General features: G+C 36.9%; 1 protein-coding gene and 2 long non-coding RNA genes across 6 annotated transcripts in view; 2 read left to right on the top strand and 1 right to left on the bottom strand.

Annotated features, from left to right (window-relative positions):
- LOC107666579 (band 4.1-like protein 1) overlaps positions 1-22,918 on the bottom strand; it is a 193,851-nt gene that overhangs the window by 113,323 nt on the left and 57,610 nt on the right. For both annotated transcript variants that reach the window (XM_016457986.1, XM_016457988.1), the window contains exons 7-9: positions 11,515-11,733; positions 10,988-11,075; positions 10,604-10,756 (exon numbers count right to left, since the gene is read on the bottom strand). In XM_016457986.1, the coding sequence (XP_016313472.1) occupies positions 10,604-10,756; positions 10,988-11,075; positions 11,515-11,733 (460 nt within the window). The remainder of the gene's footprint in view (positions 1-10,603; positions 10,757-10,987; positions 11,076-11,514; positions 11,734-22,918) is intronic.
- Positions 17,570-18,527, top strand: LOC107666581 (uncharacterized). 2 transcript variants are annotated; one of them, XR_001631686.1, is made up of 3 exons: positions 17,570-17,741; positions 18,116-18,183; positions 18,285-18,527. It is a non-coding gene; the product is annotated as an uncharacterized LOC107666581 (long non-coding RNA). The 2 variants fall into 2 exon arrangements; XR_001631687.1 differs by having other exon boundaries at positions 17,570-17,749.
- On the top strand, positions 20,055-21,752 carry LOC107666580 (uncharacterized). Of its 2 annotated transcripts, XR_001631684.1 has the most exons (4): positions 20,055-20,226; positions 20,727-20,874; positions 21,080-21,133; positions 21,684-21,752. It is a non-coding gene; the product is annotated as an uncharacterized LOC107666580 (long non-coding RNA). The 2 variants fall into 2 exon arrangements; XR_001631685.1 differs by lacking the exons at positions 21,080-21,133; positions 21,684-21,752 and adding an exon at positions 20,601-20,668 and having other exon boundaries at positions 20,770-20,996.

The raw sequence follows: 22,918 nt of genomic DNA, 5'->3' as shown, positions 1-22,918 counted from the left end.
AGTTGGTGTTTTTTCAATGTATGCTTCAGACACGGGTCACGACGAGGCGTCCCCCATAGCGACCCCTAGAGGACACAGTGTCTCGTTCCCTACTCAGGGAACCATGGTTACATAAGTAACCTGAGACGTTTTTTGAGCAGCAAATCAGAATATTAGAATGATTTCTGAAGGATCATGTGACTGGAGTAATGATGCTAAAAATTCAGCTTTGATTGTTCCTAATAAACTGTTTAACTGCACTTGCAAGTGAATCTCAAGTTATTTTGTGTGATAGTTAAATATATTCTAAATAAACTACAAACAAAAAATATATAAATTAATTTTGTCCTCAGATTCTTTCTTGTAACCCTTCCCTCTCAGTCACATACCTGACTGAAAGGCTCATTATGCAGCTCATTATGTGGGCCTTTGTATTCTCAGGTGTGAATCACACTAATATTCATGATCATTCATGCCTCCTCGCATTTGCCCTTTCGAAACAAAAAGTGTCTAAGAAAATGTAAATCAATATATTGTTTTCTGTGAGCGAGTAAACAAGATGATGTTCACATCATTTTGAAGCAAAAACTCTAGGCTACAAGATCCAGTTCTCAAAAGTATTGTGAACAAATGTTCTGTATGTGTTTTATGACCTTATTTCAGTGACTTCAAAATTTCAGTTTTTCACTAACCACGCATAAATGTTGCTTTCTCAAAAACACAATTATATACATAAAGGCTGCTCACATATTATTGTAGCCCAGTTTATGCTGAATACAGTGTTTTCAGACTTTAGCCATTTACATGATTATAAGCAACTGAAAAAAGCACAAATGTCAGGGCATGTCAAAACTTCTCCAGGGCCCTAAAACACCCTTAGACCCCAGAGGGTTAAAGCAAATATGAGATTGTAAAGGGGGAAGCATACACCCCTAGCATCAGCAAGTTTACTACAACAAGCATGTTAATATGTATTTATGCATATATGTATATATTGTAACATATTATGGGAGAAGCGTCACCCCAAGTTGAGCAATGAGGATGCACAGCAAGCGTGTTGCTTTGAGCTGCTTAAAGCAATTATGTGATCATAAAGGGGGAAGCATACACCCCTAGCAGCAGCAAGTTTAAGACAACAAGCATGTTGTATACTGCATAATTTAGTATAGAGCTTGGGGAAACTACGTCATTGCGCATTGCATTCTGGGTAGTCGTCTGTCCTCTGCACTTCTATAACTGTCTGGTTCAGCTCAGCTACCAAATCTGACCTCAGAAGACTACAGAGGGTAGTCCGGACTGCTGAGCGAATCATTGGTACTTGTTCTGTCACTGTCATTCTGTTACACTGTGGAAGCTTCTGTCACGAAAACAAATTCCTCGTATGTGTAAACATACTGGCAATAAAGCTCATTCTGATTCTGATTCATTCTAAATGCTTCAGTTTGTTTTGATATTATATTATATTATGTTAGGCCTATATTATAAACCTAATAAATAATTGACCTTGTTTTTTAATGGAGTCACTTATGCTCATCAAGGCTGTATTTATTTGATCAAAAATACAGAAAAAAAAACAGTTCTATTAGTGAACTATTAGGCTATTGCAATTTCTAATATTGGTTTCCTATTTTAATATACTTCAAAATATAATGTATTCCTGGTGAAGCAAAGCAGAATTTTCAGCATCATTACTCCTGTCTTCAGTGTCACATGATCCTTCAGAAATCATTCTAATATTCTGATTTATTATCAGTGTTGAAACTGTTGTGCTGCTTAATATTTTTTTTTATTGTGCTGTTTTGATTCTTTGATTAGGCCAATAAAAAGTAAAAAAGAACAGCATTTATTAAAAATATAAATCTTTTCTAGCAATATAAGTCTTTACTATCACTTTTTATCCATTTAACATCCTTGCTGAATAAAAGTATTAATTAAAAAAAAAAAAAAAAGAGAGAGAAAATTTACTGACCCCAAACTTTTGAATAGTATAGTGTATATTGTAACACAAAATTTCTATTTTGAATAAACTTTTTAACTTTTTATTTATTTAAGAATCCTGAAAAATATCACCGGTCCCCAAACAATTAAGCAACATTGATTATAAATTAGCATATTAGAATGATTTCTGAAGGATCATGTGACACTGAAAATTCAGCTTTGCGTTACATGAATAAATTAAATGTTAAAGTATATTAAAATAGAAAACTTTTATTCTAAATTGCAATAATATTTCACAATATTATTTTGTGAAATAATATTCAGTATTTTTGATCAAATAGATACAGCCTTGATGAGCCTAAGAAACTTCTTTTAAAAATGTACTGATCCCAAACTTTTGAACGGCAGTGTATTATGCTGTAAAAATATTTTCTCAGGTAACCTAAAATGTACATCATTTAGTTACATCAATGGTCAAATCAAATACAAATAGCACATTCAAGTTAAAGGTTACACACTCTTTTGTGTACGCGCTGTACAGGTCTGGTATAAAGAATGTTTTAGCTCAGGTGGCCGAAATGTCCGCCCAATAGAGAAAAGTTTTGCTCAGCAAGAAAAAAAATTAGAGGGAACATTGATTGTAACCCTCTTGGAAAATAGCAGAAAGTCTGCCAGGGAAACACAGGCTCTTAGGATATACCGTGGATTTTACACATATGGGATCCACTTAGGTCTCTACATATGGAACCCAGCCCTCTACCGGTTCTCACGGATTCATCGAGTGAGGGCCTGGTGCCTGACGCTCCGCCACGTCTGGCTGCCGAGGGGACGGAGGAGATCGACAGAGTCTAAGATATGGACTCTCTGATCGAGGCAGAGGAAACGGATCTTGGCCCCCGACTCCGAGATGATCATCTTCCCGCAATGAGAACATGGCTCATCCATAAATGCCACCTCAGCATGCTAAATGCCCAGGCACGTGAGGCAGCGATCGTGACCATCACCCAGCGCCAGGTAACGACCACATTCAGAAATGCCCGGGTGATACGTTGTCTATAGCAAGACCCACATCGTCTTTACAAAGACGTAACGTCGAGTTTGCCACACAACGTCATCTTTAAAAAGACGCACCCGTGGATACTCTTTTAGGGAAAAGGCTCTTTTAGTGTGCTGAAGCGCACAGGGGAGATGGCCGCCTGCAACACAAACAGGGGGTAGTGCAGCCTGATGTGTGCAACCCACTCGACACGGGAAACCACCTCTGCTGAAGCGCCATACTGCCAACACGAAGAGCCCTTAAAGAGTGAGCTGAACTCGTTCAGTCTTCTTCTCTCAGTAGGGTAGTCAGGAGCAGAACGATGTGATCACTCAGCTCCGAAGCGAAAAGCTGAATATGCGCTGCACCTGCTGCCTACTTATACTCACGCTGTGATCAGCGGCAGCTGGATGCAATAATCGCATGCCAATGTGCACACTCGAAGATGATTGGTCTCTCTAAGCAAGATCCCAATTCGTCGGTCACCGACGTGACGTCGAGAGTGACTCACTGAAAGGGAGCATAACTCTATTTGTAATACAATGAATTGTATTGTGGAAGCGCTACACCAGGTTTTAATGGACTTAAATCTAATAAATACAGGAAGCTTACCGAGAGAAGCTGAAAAATGAATCAAAGGAGCGCTTCTTTCTAAACACAGAGAGTGATCGTGACGAGCTATATCACACATAACATTTCTAAACGTGTTTTTCGTACATTACTCTTGGCGACGGCATGAGGTGAGCATGTATATATTCAAGCGGATCAGAAATTATGAATCTGTAATAATAAGTATTGAGTGACAGTCCGGTGTTGTGCCGAATTTCGACAGCCTGCCAGAATTCGACTGCACTCCGCGTGCACGCACATGACGTCATTTGTTGACATCGATGCAGCCAATGAATTTAATATGTTTGTGTTGCCCTTTCATTTTCATTTCATTTTATTTATTTTATTATTGCATTCTTATGTGGATAAACATTATTTGTTGAATTTGTGAAGAACATACTGATTTGGTTTATATTTTTGATATTCAATTAAAAATGACAAATAAAATTTTAATAATTTTTAAAAATCCCACGCTGTTTGCTCTGCAAAGCTTTTTGTAAGCAATATTTTCAACCCAAGTTAAACCATAAATTGTTCAAGAAAGCTTTAGAAAACTGATCAAAGGCTTCAACAGTGTGTGGTCTTTCAGGCTAGTCCTTTTTTTCCCCAAAATGCAATTACATTTACATAATTGTGACACTCAATAAGCCTATGTGCAGTTCATATTATGTACGTGCCTAATTCGCATTTTTGCAGATATATTTTCTAAAATATGTACAGTATGCTATGTGAGATACAGGCTGTTATGTGGACTGCATGTAGAACAAGGTGTGGGTTTTGGCCCCACACACCTATATACACAAGGGTTAAATTAGCGCAGTCAATAAGTCTGTGGATGGCATACTCATTTCAAAAAGGGGAAACCTGGATCACAGTGTTGAAGGATTTGATGATTTTACTATACAATACAAAGTAACATTTATTCCCTCTGTGTAATTTCTATTAGTGCAATATAATCCCATGTGCAATCAATTTATTGCTTATTTCTGATTTCTTATTTCTCATAGCAAATCAAATGTAATATCAATTTTACAACAATACACCCGCTGAAATTATGCTGCCCTCCCAAGCTCCACTGTACAGGTTCACAGGCACATCACATTCATGCTGGTGATTTCTGGCTATGGAGAGTGTTTGCTGAGAAGACACAAAGACAAGAGCTCGTGAGGCACCTGCCAAAATTATTCTGCCATATATAGGAAATATATCTGGCCGTGAATTGTATTTGTGAAGATTGTGACTTAAACTTCAAAGGGAGAAGTCTCTTATGGTCACCAAAGCTAACTTGATTTGATAAACAAATATTTACAAAAAATGTAATAATGTAAAATATAATTGAATAAATAGTTTATATTTTTATGTATTTCAAATGTAATTTATTCCTGTGATGCAAAGCTGAATTTTCAGCATTATTACTCCAGTCTTCAGTGTCACATGATCCTTCAGTAATCATACTAATAGGCTGATCTGCTGCTCAAGAAGCATTTCTGATTATTATCAATGTTGAAAACAGTTGCTTATTTGTATGGAGATCATTATACATTTGAGTTTCACGATTCTTTGAATAGATATAGAAAATTCTATTTTATTCTATTTTAATGTAACTGTAACAGTCTTTACTGACTTTTATGATCAATTCATTGTGTCAAATATATGTTAATGTATATAAACAGACATTTTACAAGAAATACTAGATTTCATGTCAGTAATGTTAATTTAAATCAAGAAATTATTTGCTGACACTTGCCAAAGACCCCATTACTCAAGTTTTCAGTCTGACATTTCTTCACTGTGCTCAGTTTTTACTTATTTAGCATAGGTACACATGGATCCTGTTATTTGCAGACAAATAATATAATACAAGACCTATAGTTCAAACCCTGTTGGTTTATCAAAAAATGAGAAGACTTGAATGTTCAGTGATGTCGTGGTGTAAAAAGATTGGTTTCAAAAAGCTTTCTAGAGCAAACAGTGTGAAATTTGTTTATTTTATTTGTCATTTTTAAAAAATGGAATAAAATCAACAATTCAGTATGTTCTCAATACATTTAATAAACAATGTTTATCCACATAAGGAGGCAATAATAAAATAAATAAAATTAAATGAAAATGAAAAGGCAACAGAAACATATTAAATTCATTCGTGCATGAGGAGTGCAGTCGAATTCTGGCAGGCAGTCGAAATTCGGCACAACACCTGCAGGGGAAGCATACACCCTGCGGAAATAACTTCGACTGTCACTGATATAACATTATTCTCTATTTGTATACAAGCCATTAGGAGCAATGAAGCGCATGCTTCAGACGCTGTGTGCAGCTGAATCAACCGCACACTCATCACAGCTAATGAAAACATAATTTTAGAAATAAACCAAAGTTGAACCTGTTCTCATATCTGTTACTATCAGTGTGTTCTCAGAGCGATTTACATGTTCTACATACTCTAGACTAGACAGGGAGGAGACTGCGGAGTCTCCAGGCCAGGACCAGCAGATTGAAGGACAGCTTCATCCATCAGGCTGTCAGGAAGCTGAACTCCCTCCCGACCTTGCCCCCCCTCCCGTCTTTTGCCCCACGCACCACTGAACTCTGACCCTCTGACGGACTCTCCCACTCCTCCCTCCCAAATACACACACACACACTGTCACTTTAATCAGTCTGAATAAGCTCTTTTGCACTACAAATCATTATATCTGCACTGTTGTTTACTTCACAGGTTTGCATCTGCCATGTGCCTTGTGCTGTTTTATATATTTTTTTACATTTTACCTTATTTGTATATTTGTATAGTTGTATTTTATATTTAATCTGTATCTATCTGTATTTATGTTCTACTGTTAGTGTCATCTGTATGCACCAAGGGTCTGAGAGTAACGCAATTTCAGTTCTCTGTGTGTATGTGCTGTACATGTGGAAGAATTGACAATAAAGCAGACTTGACTTGACTTGACTTGACTTGACTGCGTGTTGCTCCAGCTGTATAAACACAGATGTATAAATGCTGCTGCAAATATGCTTAATATTTCGCTCCTGCATAAGGTGCAAAACTGCTAACATCACTTAGTTTAACTTGTTATGGTTGCTATTTTTTAAATTCAGTTAGGCAGACCACGTAAAATACACAGCAATATGGATTAAAAGAGCATTCACTTATCTTAGATGTGGATTTCAGATGTTTCTGAAGCATGCTGCAACTGTTTGATTTGCGAGCAGCGATGCGTTAGGAGAGATGCTGAAAGAATGGAATTAAATGGACCGCTGTGATAAGTGTCACTGGATTGGTACACATCAGGAACAGCTGACGATCAGCTGATACGAGCTTGTCTGACGTGGCCTGCCTGAAACGCGATGCTTGATTTTTATCAAATAATATGTCATTAATAATAGAGGTTCACTTTTGTGATTTGGTATGATTGCATTCACACCAGAAGCGAACCATACCGGAGTTCACATGAACTGTACCCCAGACCACCTTTTTTAAGCAGACTCTGGTACGGTTCGCGGGTGCGTATCCGAGTTCGGAAGACAGCGTTCACATCATCCAAATGAACCGAACTCTGATGTCAATCGAACCAGTGTAACCCGCATCAAAAGTGCCAGTGTGAAAGCACCCTAAATATCTTGCATTTAAAGATCAATATTACTCAAAAATCATACAATCCTCATCAATAGTGACATTTAAACATATTTTAGACTTAATAAGAAATTTGCATCATATACAAGTAAACTAATTGTACTCCAAATAAAGTTTAATTGTAATTTTTATATCAGTAAGTCTTGAGCAGTGTTACTGTAATTAAATTACTTATCCACTGTAAAAGTAAAGTAAGGGATTACTGTTCATTTAAAAGTAATGTAATTACAGTTCCTTATAAAGTAAGAGTTAAATACTGTAAATAATTTCAACAGTTCTAAAATCAATATTGAAATTTATTGTCGAATGCAGCCTCTTTAACCATCTGCGCACTGGCGCATTCATTTGCAGTTATTCCTGATAACAGAGAAAATAACCTATAATACTCAGCATACAGATAAGACTAAAATCAGTCGAATCTGTAAAGGGTCTACTTTTATTTGTGTACACTGACAATAACAACAAAACATTGTAAAATAAAGAAAACACACTTTCTGCCATCTCGGTCTCCGTGAACTTCTTTCTGAAACATGTCTGAAAATGAAACTAGCAAATACTTGACACACAGACGTGAGAAATATGTCTACAGAAAACTTGAAGTGTCTACTTTTAAATGAACAAATTAAAATCGAAAACGAATATTCTCTGATTATGTAAGCCGTATGAAATCAATGCGACGTACAGTCTTTCCCGTCTGAGCTTATTATCTGCAGCCATACCTGCGCACATAAGCTCTCATCACCTAGATACAAAAAACATATAACAAAAAAAAAAATCAAGATTAATCTACTTTTCATCATTTTTGGAAGAAGACTCGCTATGAGGAATAAGCCGGAATTTACCTCAGAAGAACAGCGTGATCTGACGTGGCTTTATTCAGCGGAGGATATCATTTCTGTAATGTATTCTTACTTATATTAGTTAATGTGTTATTTTCACATAATCAGAATCAGAATCAGAATTAGCTTTATTCGCCAGGTGTGCAAACACACGAGGAATTTGTTGTGGTTTTTTAAGGTGCTCCTGGTACACACATACATACATGCATACATACATACATACATACATACACATCTGACATGAGAACAGAAAAAACAAAACAAAAAAACATTTAAATAGTAAAACTTAACAATAAATGTGTATGAATCCGGAACAGTAGATTTATGTACAGATTTGTGCATCATTAGAAGATGAACCAAACAGTGATCAGAGAGTCCAAGCGCAGCTCAGTGGACAGTGTGGTATGCATCCTTTAAAACAGTGTAGCAGTGGTCCAGTATATTGCTGTCTCTGGTGGGGCATGTGATGTGCTGTCTATATTTAGGCAGTTCACGGGTGAGATTAGCTTTATTAAAATCACCGAGAACGATAATGAAAGAGTCCGGATAACGCTGCTCTGTGTGTGTAATTTGATCGGCCAACAGTTCTAGCGCGGCGCTCACACGCGCGTCAGGAGGAATATACACACTCACCAGAATAAACGAGGAAAACTCCCGCGGTGAATAAAAAGGCTTACAGTTAATGAAAAGAGCTTCCAAATTTGGGCAGCACATCTTCTTTAAAACTGTCACGTCTGTACACCAGCCTTCATTGATATAAAAACATAATCCACCGCCTCTCGTTTTCCCCGATGACTCCGTGACGCGGTCCGCTCTGAACAGCTGGAAGCCCGTTAGATGTAACGCGTTGTCCGGGATGGCTCCGTTCAGCCAGGTTTCCGTGAAGCAGAGCGCAGCGGAGTTTAAAAAGTCCTTGTCTGTGCGGGTGAGGAGTCGTAGTTCGTCTGATTTAATTTAATGCGTAAACTTGTACGCATTAAATTAATTTGGCTTTAAAAATCTTGCTAAACTGAAATGTGTGAAAGCGAGCGAAACATAATATACATTCAGATAAATAGGAAACTTTTTGTATTACATATAGGCTAATTTTTTTTTTGCTATCATATAATACAAATGTGATGAATGTTACAGGAATGTTTAGATCAGTGTTTACTAATATCAGATGTCAATTTTATAATGTGCTAAGCAATATAAGATTAGTTTATAAAATATCAGAATGTTTATGTACTGTGTGGTAATACAAAGCATATATGCATGAATGACAGTACAAAATCTTTTTTTTTTTGTTTGTTTGTTTTTGCAGAGTAATTCTACGTTAACCAAAGAAGGTAAAATTATGTTTAAATAAAAATGTTTAAGTATTACTGTTGTTTTAAAGCTAAAAGGCTGAACTATTCTGTTTGACTCAAATTGAAAGAATAAAGATTTTAATTTCTACTGTCTATGCATCAAGGTTTATAGGTATTTTAATATGTAATTACCGATTCGAGTAATTAAGTAACTTATTAAGTAATTAAATTACTTTTCAGACAGAGTAATTAGAAAAGTAATTTAAATATAATATTGATGATGTAATTAATAATTAATTACTTTTTGAAAGTAACTTACCCAACACTGGTCTTGAGCGATATGTCAGTAAATATATTAATAGATCTGAACTATATTTAGTGTGAAATATATGTATTTTAAATATATTACTTTTTTATTGTGTTTTGTATAAGCACAATAAGGTTCATTAAATAGCTCTACACTTGAGTCCTTGTTTTCTCTCTGACGAGAAAAAGGTGCTTGATAAATACAGTTGCAAAGGAACTAAAAATAATTTTAATTTGGCCATAATTTAGTCATTACCAACTACTCCTAAATTAAGCCCTTATCCAGGAATGCATTTGGTAATGCAACAGTTCTGCTTCTGAGCGTGCCACTAATTACATTTAAACATTGATACACTCTGTACACTTCAACTTAAGAGATAATAACTGAGCCAGCTGCATCAGGGACCTGCATGGGCTGGGTTCAATAGCAAAATGGTTAGGCTGGGAGTAAGAGTAAAACCACCAATTAGACTGCTAGAATCAATAGGGTCCAGGACTTCTGGAAATCAGTTAATTTCCCCTTTCTCATTAAGATTCAAGCAATTGTTCTACTGACACAGTCAAGTGATTTAATAAAAAATTGTCAGTATCAGTAATAAAAATCCCAGGGTCACCAATAGTTAATTCTATTACCAAATTGAGAGTGTGCAAGCAACTATTGGCCAGGTTTACTAAACCTGGCAAATCAGCCTTGGACCACAATCTCATAAAAGTGCAGATGGCAGTGGAAAGTTCTGCGGGTGATCTACTAACAAAGTGCAGTTAAAGAAAATCAATGCTTTCAGCTTAAAATCTCTATTCATATTGTGTGTGTGTATGAAAATTGTGTGCATATTTTAAGCCAAGACTACATCTTACTTAGACTATTTAATGCTTTCAGCAATATGCCACAGTTTGCTTCTATGTTTTTTCAAGAGACGGATACTTTTGTGAAATTATCATGGTTTAAGATTTTCTGAAAGATCTGATTACCTCTCCAGGGCGGATTTTGATGTAGAAATTACTCCTTTTGTAGGAGATCTTGAGGATCTTTGGCCAGGCAAAACGATTGATTCTCAGCCTGTCACGGTAAATCAATAGACCATTGGCACACACACCCAGCATTATGTCAATCTCTTCTGAATCCTGCCTCAGAAAGAATGGGTGATTATTAAAGGCACAGTCAGCTAAATTACATAACTTCTACTGCAAGAAGTTTGCCTAATACTAACTATGTTAGTAAATATTTTTTAGAAAACATTTAAATGTTGAGTATATGATTTCTATATTCACTAATGGCACTAATTACAAGCTACTTGCTGTTGTAGTGTCTATAACAGTTGTAGTTACAGATTGTACCACGTCATTTTTATGTACCTTAGCATGATGCAGGTCAACACCATACATGGAGAGTTTCTTTGCACTTTCCAAGAAATTAATTTCCGCCTCAGCAGGTGTCATTCCCCTGAGAAAAAGGAAGAAAATAACCATTCTGGTTATCCAAAGGTGCCCCTGACAGTCACATGTGTGCATTTCCCAGGATTTACAACAGCTTCAAACATAGCTGCATAGCTGCAGCTCCATACAGAATTTACAAGAACTGATATATTTATTAAAAGTTTTATAATAAAATTTTAAGAAATCAATTAGAACTATTCTGAAACAGTACAGAATATTTGTTAACATTTGGTAATATTATACATCCTATCCATTGTCCAACTGCCTTTCCTATGTATGGTTTACAGGCATGCTGGAGCCCATCCCAGCACCTCAGGCCATAGGAAGGGAACATTACATATACTGGTTGTATTATTAATATAATCTGTAATATAATCTCTTTTGCATTAGACAAGTACTATAAAATCTCTCTGAAATAAATACAGTCTCTAATATCTCTCTCAGACCTGTAAGTTCTATGTAGTTCCATCACCCTTGCCTCCAGTTCATGAGTTTGGTTGGGGGCAAAGTGGAAGTCACTAACGTAGTCGGAGCCATGGTCATCTTGGTCAAAGTCTCCCAGTTCTGCCTGCACGGTGTAGGAACCCAGCAAAGCATGTGTGACAAAGGAACAGGGCAGACGGCCAGAGAGGATGTCATTTCGCAGCTGCAAACACAGGTAGTACCTGGAACAGAGAATATCTCCTAAAAGTATAAATTTTGTCATATTCTTATCTTCGTAGTTAATGCCTGACCTGTAGAAAAGCTGAGGGGCCTTCAGAATGACATACTATCATAATACATTTCAGTATTTTTTTTTTGTTTACTTTGCAGAGCATGCAAATTTTCTAGAAATTTAAATTAAAATAAACAATAACCTGGAAACAATATAGTCCATGATTTTGGCATCTCTTTTGTGATGGGAATGTCATTTGGAATGCCAAATTTTAAAATTTGTACACAATGTAATCCAATGTAATGTAAACATGTAATGTAATTATGCCTTGCAACTGACAATGTTTATTGTGACATACTGCAATGTTTATTATTACATTGGCCAATAATCATGTTGGCTTGGCTGATTAAAGAGCATCTATTATGCCCCTTTTTACGAGATGTAATAAATGTCTCAGGTGTCCTTTAAATGTGTTTGTAAAGTTTCAGCTCCAAAATACCCAACAGATCATTTATAATTACATGCTGATGATATTTACACTATATGATAATAGCATATTTTCTTAGCGATAGATGCTATTTACACTAAGTGAAAATAGCAGGATTTTCTTAGCGATATGTTATTTACACTAGGCCTAAATGCAAATAGCTATAGATTCTATTTACACTATATTAAATTAGCAGGATTTTCTGCTATTCATACTACTTATTGCAAATATTGGCAATTACCTGCACTTCAGAACTTTAACAGTATGCAATAATAACGTATTGAGTGTAAATTATTATTTTAGCCTAATTCAAATTATTATGCCACCTTATTGGGACAATATAAGCCCTCCCTACACTTTTCGATTATTTCCCTCATTTTTATTGAAAATAAATGCCTTTCTGACGTGATATGAGATTTGAAAAGGAAGAAAAAAAAATGGCAAAAGGTGGATTCGAACTCGATCGCATAAAAAAAAACTGCAGCACGCTCTTTACCGTCTATGCCACTGGAGATGCTGTTAGACTAATGTCTAGTGTTGACAAGCCAAATCACACATTGGTGGGTAGAGTTAGTGGAAATAGCCTCTGCCAACAAGGCTGGCTATTTGCACTTACTGTAAATAGACACCCCATTTTCATAAATGGAGATTTGCAGTATGCAAAATTTGGAAAGCCAGAATATCGAGACCATACGGTGGACGAAAAGTGCAAAACAAATCACAATTCTGAAAACAAAATAACAAATTACAAATGCAAATGCAAATCTAAAAAACTAAATAACAATTCAGAAAACACAACAACAATTTTGAAAAAATTATAACAAGTCAGAAAATACAATGACAAATCCGAAAACAAAATAAGCCAGAAAACACAACGACAAATCCGAAAACAAAATAACAAGTCAGAAAACACAACGACAATGAACTGAGATATACAGCTAATAAGACCACCATTGGATATGACAGAAAGGAATAGTTATAAATCGTATAAACCGCAAAATAGTTAATTAGACTTCAAGATGTTTCTATAGAGAGAATAATGTCTAAAACAGCTTCTTTTTTAATGCAGCTTAAGGCTGTCAATAGATTAAAATTATTGACATTTTAATGTTATCTCATGGTCAAACTTTAAATTTTACACTTGCGTCTTTTCCTTTAAAATCTTAGTACTTTATTTGTAATGATGAACGATGAAAAAAAAATATACAGAGTTGTTAAAGATACCACAGTGTTTTATTGATTGGTAATATTTCTCTTAAAGCAGGGTCGGAAATTAACATGGAGTTTTAACATACCTATGAGCCTAATCATTCAGAACTGCTGCGCTAGAGTTTCATGAACATGCAGTCATGCACACAGACCAACGACCAAGGTCAGGATATTCATGAAATAATTAAACTAAATTTCGATTTGTTTTTCACCAAACCCTATCATTTACCCCCAAAACACTTGGATAAAAATAAACTTTTGTACTAATATTAGGACATTATCAGACTTCGCTGTCAATTCTCAGCCATTTATGTTTTTTTTTGTTTTGTTTTTTGTTTTTTTTTGTGCAGGGTAATCAGACACAGAGGGACCTACAGTTGCAATTAAAATTATTCAACCACTTTGACCTGCAAGACAGTTTGCTTCAGAGAACAAAAGTTTATGAAACCAATTCAAAGGCATCAGTAGACTGTTAGAGAAAGTTTATTAATACACATTTGAGTGATTCTGAGAACGGAAAGTTGATGATGAAAAAAATCTAATTGGCTCTAAACATTCATGTTCAAAATTATTCAACCCCCAAAAGTCAAATTTGATGGAGAATCTTTATTCTTTAAAACCACCAATAAACACTGCCTGTAAGTGCTTAGAAGCTTCTGTCACCTCTCTACTGCAATGTTGGCCCATTCCTCGCCCAAAAAAGCTTCCAGATCACTGATAATCTTTGGTTTTTACATTGCTTTCTTCAAAATCAACCAAATATTTTAATTGAGAATTAAATCTGGAGACTGAACAGACCACTCAAGAAAATTCTATGACCAATCCCTCTACCAAGCATAAGTATATTTGAATGTATACTTTGGGATGGCTGTCCAGCAGGAAAGTCCATTGATCATCAAGCTTTAGTCTCTGCATTGAAGGCATCAAGTCTTTGTCAAAATGGCCTGATACTTCAAAGAACCCATTATGTCCTTCATACAGTCATGATTTCCACTTCTTGCAACAGTAAAACACCCCCATAACAGGACTGGTCCACCTCCACATTTCACCAGAGAGGTGATGTTCTTCTGCTTATAATCTTTGCCTTTTTTGCACCAGATCCATAGGTCCAAAAAGTTCCAGTTTGGTCACATCACTCCATAAGTCATTCTTCTAGAACTCCATATGTCTATCAAAATTAATTAGTTAATTAAAATAAATTAGCATGATCAAGCCGGTCTAACATGTATGTTTTGTTTTTCCATTGTGTTGTTGGTTTGACCTAGTTTTACTGTGTTCTAATTAGTTAATTCTGTTCAGCTGTTGTTTTGTTTATTACCTCATTATTTGTTTGGTTCATGCTTATAAGTCCTCAGGGGCCCGTTTCAGAAAGGAGGTTAAGAGAAAACTCTTGAATATGTTAACCCAGAAATAAGGGAAACTCTGGGTTTTCCATTTCAGAATGGAAGCTTTGTCAAACCCGAGAATGCTGGGTAAGTCAAGTCCTTCATGGGATGAGTCCAGAAGTGAATCTACCCACTCAGAGAAAGAAAACTGAAAATACTAACAGTGAAATTATCACATCACAGGAAAGGAAGGAGGGCCGTAAACCATCTTGTGCATACTGTTGTAGTAATGATCACCATCTTAGTCATTGTCCTGAATTCCAGAGTTTTGATACAGTAGCCAAACGGAAATGTATTGCTGACAATTGTTGTTGGAGATGTGGTTGGGCCCATAGATCATCTAAATATGATGGTTCAGAAAGAACCATGCTTATATCTTCTGCTGCAGAGAGTTTAGGTCTTCATGGGGTGGCAGAATCATTGGTCCTTCAAACCATCCGACTAGGCTCAGAGAAAATTGAAGGTGCTACGGTTTCCTTTTCCAGTTTGCCAGCTTTCCATAAGCAGAGTATCAAATATGAGGCTGCATTTATCTCAAATGCTTGATTTACCTGAACAGACTTATCCAGTGCAGATCCTCCAGCAACGCTATCAACATTTAAGAGGCATTCCTCTGCAGGAGTTTCAGAAGGTTAAATCTATATTACTAGTGGGAGCTGATCATCCTCCCCTTCTTTGCTCCAAAAAGCGAGTACGTTTCGGTCCTCCTGGAAGTCCAGCTGCTTTGAATACTTGACTGCTGTGGACACTGCAGGGACATACTTCTTTGTGGTGAGAAGACTAACTCCACGACACAGTGCTTATTTTTCAAGATTCCCACTCCATGGATCAATTGCATGAGGATGTGGAGAAGTTATTGCAAGCTGATGTACGTCTTTCCTCTCAGACTCCCAAAGCCTGCTCAGCCTTTGCCTATTGCCTTGCTTATTACTTCTGGGATTCTTCTTTCGTCTATAACCCTGCCAGAACCATGGCCTCCACCTTTTTCAGGAGTTCTGTTATGGCCTGTATACTGTCATCTGCAACTGTTCTGTTGAAGCCTTGTTCTTTATCTAGTATCCTGTTGGGGCAGCATTGGATGGTTCTGTTTGTCTAGAGTTTCCCCAGAGTCATGGTTTCCACATTTACATGTATTTCATAATGATTTATCTCCATTTAATGTAACGTTAAAATATGTAGCATTTTATACAGGTCCTCACATACAAATCTTGACTTTACAATTGTTAGAGTTGGGAAATTGTGTGAACTTTTGTGGTTACTGGTTTCATGGTTAAGAGGGATTCAGTAACAATCTGTTAAATTCCAATGGGTTTAAATGGCTGTGGTTTTCATGAATGGAAACATGTAACCTGTACATTGTTATAACATTAATTGGTATTATGAATTTTCTTGTATGCAAATGTTAACATATTTGGGGGCAGCTGTATAAAATTATGCTGCGTTCTGATTGGTTGACAGTTCTGATAAGAACACCTGTGGCCTCTTACTAATTAAGCCTTAATCTCAATGCATTTGTGTGTGAGAAGCCATCTCTCCATGCAAACATGGCCTGTGTGGAATTGTTGTGTTGTTGACTAAAGTTTATTTTTATGTATAATGTGATTTGTTTATACTGAAGTGTATTTACTTTCTTTGATCTTTATTGGATTTGTTAAAGTTGATTTAGACTTCATGTATAATTTGTGCTAATGTGTTTGTATATATTGATTTCCTATTTGTTTATAGTATGCCATAAACCAACAATTACCAGCACTTGTTACCTTGGGAAATGTCTACTCCTATATGAGAAAAATAAACTGGAAAATGAGATGATGACTGAATGAGTTTTAATGGACTCACCATTCCGGTAGCAATAGCCCAACCAGCCTAAAATTCCTTCCAATTTTCTACAAAGCCCGTTTCTGAAAGACAGGTAACTTATACTCGGAGTTAGTTCCCATGGTAACTTACTCCATGAACCTAACCTGGGGCCTGTACCATGATGGTGGCTGAACAAACTCCGTGTTATAGGATTAGTTTTGAGTTGACAAAACCAAACTGATGCAATCAGGCTTAATTGGTACCATGACGCAGATAATCAACTTTCTCTGTCAACTCGGGCTTTGATCCTTAAGCTATGATTACTCCACGGGCGCGTGCACATAAAAGAATGACGTCGGCACCGAACAACCAATCGCGTACAATATGGATAGAGCGAGAGCCGTATTTTTCCCGCGGAGGCCTATATAGTAGAGAAGTAGGCAGTTTCGGACGCAGCCAGCGTGTTTGTGTGTGAGAAGCAGTCTCTTTATTCATACATGGCCTTTGTGGAATTGTTGTGTTGTTGACAATAAACCAACAATTGCCAGCACTTGTAACCATGGAAATGTCTACTCCTACCTGTTAAGAAAATAAAATGGAAACATGAGATTGATGACTGAATGAGTTTTAATGGACTCACCATTCCGGTAGCAATAGCCCAACCAGCCTAAAATTCCTTCCAATTTTCTACAAAGCCCGTTTCTGAAAGACAGGTAACTTATACTCGGAGTTAGTTCCCATGGTAACTTACTCCATGAACCTAACCTGGGGCCTGTACCATGATGGTGGCTGAACAAACTCCGTGTTATAGGATTAGTTTTGAGTTGACAAAACCAAACTGATGCAATCAGGCTTAATTGGTACCATGACGCAGATAATCAACTTTCTCTGTCAACTCGGGCTTTGATCCTTAAGCTATGATTACTCCACGGGCGCGTGCACATAAAAGAATGACGTCGGCACCGAACAACCAATCGCGTACAATATGGATAGAGCGAGAGCCGTATTTTTCCCGCGGAGGAGCAAGAAATAATTATTCAAAAATACAAGGAATATAAACACGTCTTTCAAGCATGCAGTAATACTGTCTCTGCTGCCAAAGCACGAGAAGAGTGTTGGAGAAAGATCGCTGATTGCGTTAATGCGTAAGTTAAACAAATACATTCAATAGGCTATTAATTAAAAGTGTGCTCGTGTATATGATGGTAACCCTTTACAATAAGGTTGTATTTGTTTAGAGAACTTAATGCATTAGCTAACATGAATTAACAATGAACAATAGTTTTTCAGCATTTATTAATCTAATGTTAATTCCGATAGAGTTGTTCAAGTTACTCGTGTTACTTCACTGTGCATTAGACGTAATGTTAACAGTTACAGTTTTATTTTAAAAGTGTATTAAATGCTGAAATTAAAATGTACATATATATACTATATGTATCTATAAATGTATTTGTATATAAAAATGTGAATGTATATTACATCAAAGATTAATATTCATTGATTTTTAGATGCAACCCCAACTACAAACGTTCTTGGCAGCAGATAAAGACAAAATATAAAAATATAATTCAAAGTGGTGAGTATTTATAACCTTTTATTATTTTCGTGAACATTTTCACAACCTTTTTTTGCAGCAAACAGAAAAAAGTGTGACGTTCTGAAAATACACTGTGGCAGAGAAGTTGGCTCTGAGTAGCAATAAGGGGTGGCCGATTATGGATGGGATTACAGGTGCTGTACAATCTGACCCTGGTGCTGGCTCCTCTAAGCAAGTGACACTGGGTATGTGTGCAATGCATTACTACCTTTTAAAAGTTTTACATGTGGCTGACTGTATGTTCTGCAGTAGAGGGAAACACAGTGTCCCTGTTGAAGCCGGCACACGTTCACACAGTCTCCCACACAGAGGTGAGCATGCAGCAGACAGAACACTATGAATATGCTTTACAACAGTTATGGTTTACATTTGCCTACTTTTATTTCTTAGGTCCTGGAAGTCCAGCTGCTTTGAATACTTGACTGCTGTGGACACTGCAGGGACATACTTCTTTGTGGTGAGAAGACTAACTCCACGACACAGTGCTTATTTTTCAAGATTCCCACTCCATGGATCAATTGCATGAGGATGTGGAGAAGTTATTGCAAGCTGATGTACGTCTTTCCTCTCAGACTCCCAAAGCCTGCTCAGCCTTTGCCTATTGCCTTGCTTATTACTTCTGGGATTCTTCTTTCGTCTATAACCCTGCCAGAACCATGGCCTCCACCTTTTTCAGGAGTTCTGTTATGGCCTGTATACTGTCATCTGCAACTGTTCTGTTGAAGCCTTGTTCTTTATCTAGTATCCTGTTGGGGCAGCATTGGATGGTTCTGTTTGTCTAGAGTTTCCCCAGAGTCATGGTTTCCACATTTACATGTATTTCATAATGATTTATCTCCATTTAATGTAACGTTAAAATATGTAGCATTTTATACAGGTCCTCACATACAAATCTTGACTTTACAATTGTTAGAGTTGGGAAATTGTGTGAACTTTTGTGGTTACTGGTTTCATGGTTAAGAGGGATTCAGTAACAATCTGTTAAATTCCAATGGGTTTAAATGGCTGTGGTTTTCATGAATGGAAACATGTAACCTGTACATTGTTATAACATTAATTGGTATTATGAATTTTCTTGTATGCAAATGTTAACATATTTGGGGGCAGCTGTATAAAATTATGCTGCGTTCTGATTGGTTGACAGTTCTGATAAGAACACCTGTGGCCTCTTACTAATTAAGCCTTAATCTCAATGCATTTGTGTGTGAGAAGCCATCTCTCCATGCAAACATGGCCTGTGTGGAATTGTTGTGTTGTTGACTAAAGTTTATTTTTATGTATAATGTGATTTGTTTATACTGAAGTGTATTTACTTTCTTTGATCTTTATTGGATTTGTTAAAGTTGATTTAGACTTCATGTATAATTTGTGCTAATGTGTTTGTATATATTGATTTCCTATTTGTTTATAGTATGCCATAAACCAACAATTACCAGCACTTGTTACCTTGGGAAATGTCTACTCCTATATGAGAAAAATAAACTGGAAAATGAGATGATGACTGAATGAGTTTTAATGGACTCACCATTCCGGTAGCAATAGCCCAACCAGCCTAAAATTCCTTCCAATTTTCTACAAAGCCCGTTTCTGAAAGACAGGTAACTTATACTCGGAGTTAGTTCCCATGGTAACTTACTCCATGAACCTAACCTGGGGCCTGTACCATGATGGTGGCTGAACAAACTCCGTGTTATAGGATTAGTTTTGAGTTGACAAAACCAAACCGATGCAATCAGGCTTAATTGGTACCATGATGCAGATGATCAACTTTCTCTGTCAACTCGGGCTTTGATCCTTAAGCTATGATTACTCCACGGGCGCGTGCACATAAAAGAATGACGTCGGCACCGAACAACCAATCGCGTACAATATGGATAGAGCGAGAGCCGTATTTTTCCCGCGGAGGAGCAAGAAATAATTATTCAAAAATACAAGGAATATAAACACGTCTTTCAAGCATGCAGTAATACTGTCTCTGCTGCCAAAGCACGAGAAGAGTGTTGGAGAAAGATCGCTGATTGCGTTAATGCGTAAGTTAAACAAATACATTCAATAGGCTATTAATTAAAAGTGTGCTCGTGTATATGATGGTAACCCTTTACAATAAGGTTGTATTTGTTTAGAGAACTTAATGCATTAGCTAACATGAATTAACAATGAACAATAGTTTTTCAGCATTTATTAATCTAATGTTAATTCCGATAGAGTTGTTCAAGTTACTCGTGTTACTTCACTGTGCATTAGACGTAATGTTAACAGTTACAGTTTTATTTTAAAAGTGTATTAAATGCTGAAATTAAAATGTACATATATATACTATATGTATCTATAAATGTATTTGTATATAAAAATGTGAATGTATATTACATCAAAGATTAATATTCATTGATTTTTAGATGCAACCCCAACTACAAACGTTCTTGGCAGCAGATAAAGACAAAATATAAAAATATAATTCAAAGTGGTGAGTATTTATAACCTTTTATTATTTTCGTGAACATTTTCACAACCTTTTTTTGCAGCAAACAGAAAAAAGTGTGACGTTCTGAAAATACACTGTGGCAGAGAAGTTGGCTCTGAGTAGCAATAAGGGGTGGCCGATTATGGATGGGATTACAGGTGCTGTACAATCTGACCCTGGTGCTGGCTCCTCTAAGCAAGTGACACTGGGTATGTGTGCAATGCATTACTACCTTTTAAAAGTTTTACATGTGGCTGACTGTATGTTCTGCAGTAGAGGGAAACACAGTGTCCCTGTTGAAGCCGGCACACGTTCACACAGTCTCCCACACAGAGGTGAGCATGCAGCAGACAGAACACAATGAATATGCTTTACAACAGTTATGGTTTACATTTGCCTACTTTTATTTCTTAGGGCGAAGCAAATGACGAAGACACCCTCTCTGTGTGTTCTGAAACCGTTGCTGAGGTGAATGCATTTGACTTTTTTTTTTTATTTATTTTTTTTTATGGCACACATTTGAATGTCACACAAATGTGACTGGCCCTTATCTCTTACACTGCAAAAAATGGCTTATCTTACTTAGTATTTTTGTCTTAGTCTATTATTTAGAAGTGGAAGGTATTTGGTCAAACACAGACCCTCCCTGGATCAAGATGTCGCTCCAAACTGAATGCACTGCAAAAAACACTGACTTAAGATATTTAGTCTTGTTTCCAGGGGGAAAAACTAAATTGAGCGCATTTTTCTTAAAACAAGTAAAATTATCTGCCAGTGGGGTAAGTAAAATACTCTTGTTTTAAGAATATTTTACTTACCCCACTGGCAGATAATTTTACTTGTTTTATGTAAAATGCACTTAATTTAGATTCCCCCCCCCTGGAAACCAAGACTAAATATCTTAAGTCAATTGGCTTATCTAGTAAAAGTATCTTGATTTAAGAATTTTTAGATATTTTGACTAGAAACAAGACAAAAATACTAAGTAAGATAAGCCATTTTTTGCAGTGTATTGTAGGATTTTTCACAACCTGCACCAGAAACTGAGGCCTCTACCTCAATGGGCTTCAGAAGGAATGTGAACAAGTTAATGCTTTAAACCTTTCACATAAATTACAGCCAGTCCTGTGCCTGTATTAAGTCATGCCATTTGTGATTTGTGTTTTTAGTCGTTTCTTGAAGATGGTTAAGGACTGCTCGGATTGAGATGGTGAAATTTTGATAAAGTGATGGGTTTGTTGAAACCACAAGCAGTTCTGTCTCAGCCAGGTTGAGTTGAAGGTGATGGTCCATCATCCAATTTGTGATTGGCCGCGTGCTTTCATGTTATGTTTTGTCTCGTGCTGTGTAGCACACAGCTTGTGTTTTCACGGGCTGTGTGCTTTCATGTCATGTTTTGTGTGAACACACGGCTTATGAGTTCTCATCAGCTGCGTGTTCGGGTCTTGTCTTGCACATGGCTGGTGATTTGTTTTGCTGGCCATGTGCTTGTGTTTTTATTTTGTGTGAGCACATGGCTTTCTTGTTTGTTTCCGTGTGCCATGTGCTCTCATGTCTATTGTCTAACCCCACCCCTGTTGTTACCTGATTATCAGTTCATTGGCCCCACATTGGCCCCACCTGTCCTTCCTCATTTTCTGCCTGGTTTGGTTCCCTATTTATTCTCCCTCTGTTATCTGTGCGGTGCTGGTTCATTTTGTGTTCCCTGTTACTCCTAGTCGGTCAAGTGAAGTTGCTGGTCAAGTCAAGTGTCTTGTTAGTTTTTTATCTTGTTTTGTTTGCTAGTTTTCTTGTTGTTCTAGTTTTTGCCCTATCATGGGTCTCTTGTTTTCCAGCCCTGTTGGCTGTTGTTTGGGCTTGTTTTTGCCCAGGTTTTGTGTTGATATTTAATTTTGATATTAAAGACTTTTCGAAATCTCCCTGGCTGTTCTGCGTATGGGTTCTGTCTGCAAAAACCTGACAATGTCTATATAGTTTCATGCATTGGCTGTTCAAATCTTGAGTGTAGAGTGCAGTAAAAATCCAGTTCACTGCCCTGTGTTTTCAGTGCTGACATTCCTACAAACATGTACTGTAACGATTTTGGCTTACAACCACTAAAAGAAAGTGAAGTGACATGTGGCCAAGTATGGTGACCCATACTAGGAATTAGTGCTCTGCATTTATCCCATCCAAAGTGCGCACACACACACACAGCAGTGAACAACACACACCCGGAGCAGTGGGCAGCCATTTTTTGCTGCGGCGCCCGGG

The sequence above is a fragment of the Sinocyclocheilus anshuiensis genome, unplaced genomic scaffold (assembly GCF_001515605.1).
Source record: "Sinocyclocheilus anshuiensis isolate Anshui unplaced genomic scaffold, SAMN03320099.WGS_v1.1 scaffold1401, whole genome shotgun sequence".
NCBI lineage: Eukaryota > Metazoa > Chordata > Actinopteri > Cypriniformes > Cyprinidae > Sinocyclocheilus > Sinocyclocheilus anshuiensis.
The sequence above is the reverse complement of the archived record's forward strand: the minus strand, read 5'-3'. Positions and strand labels throughout refer to the sequence as shown.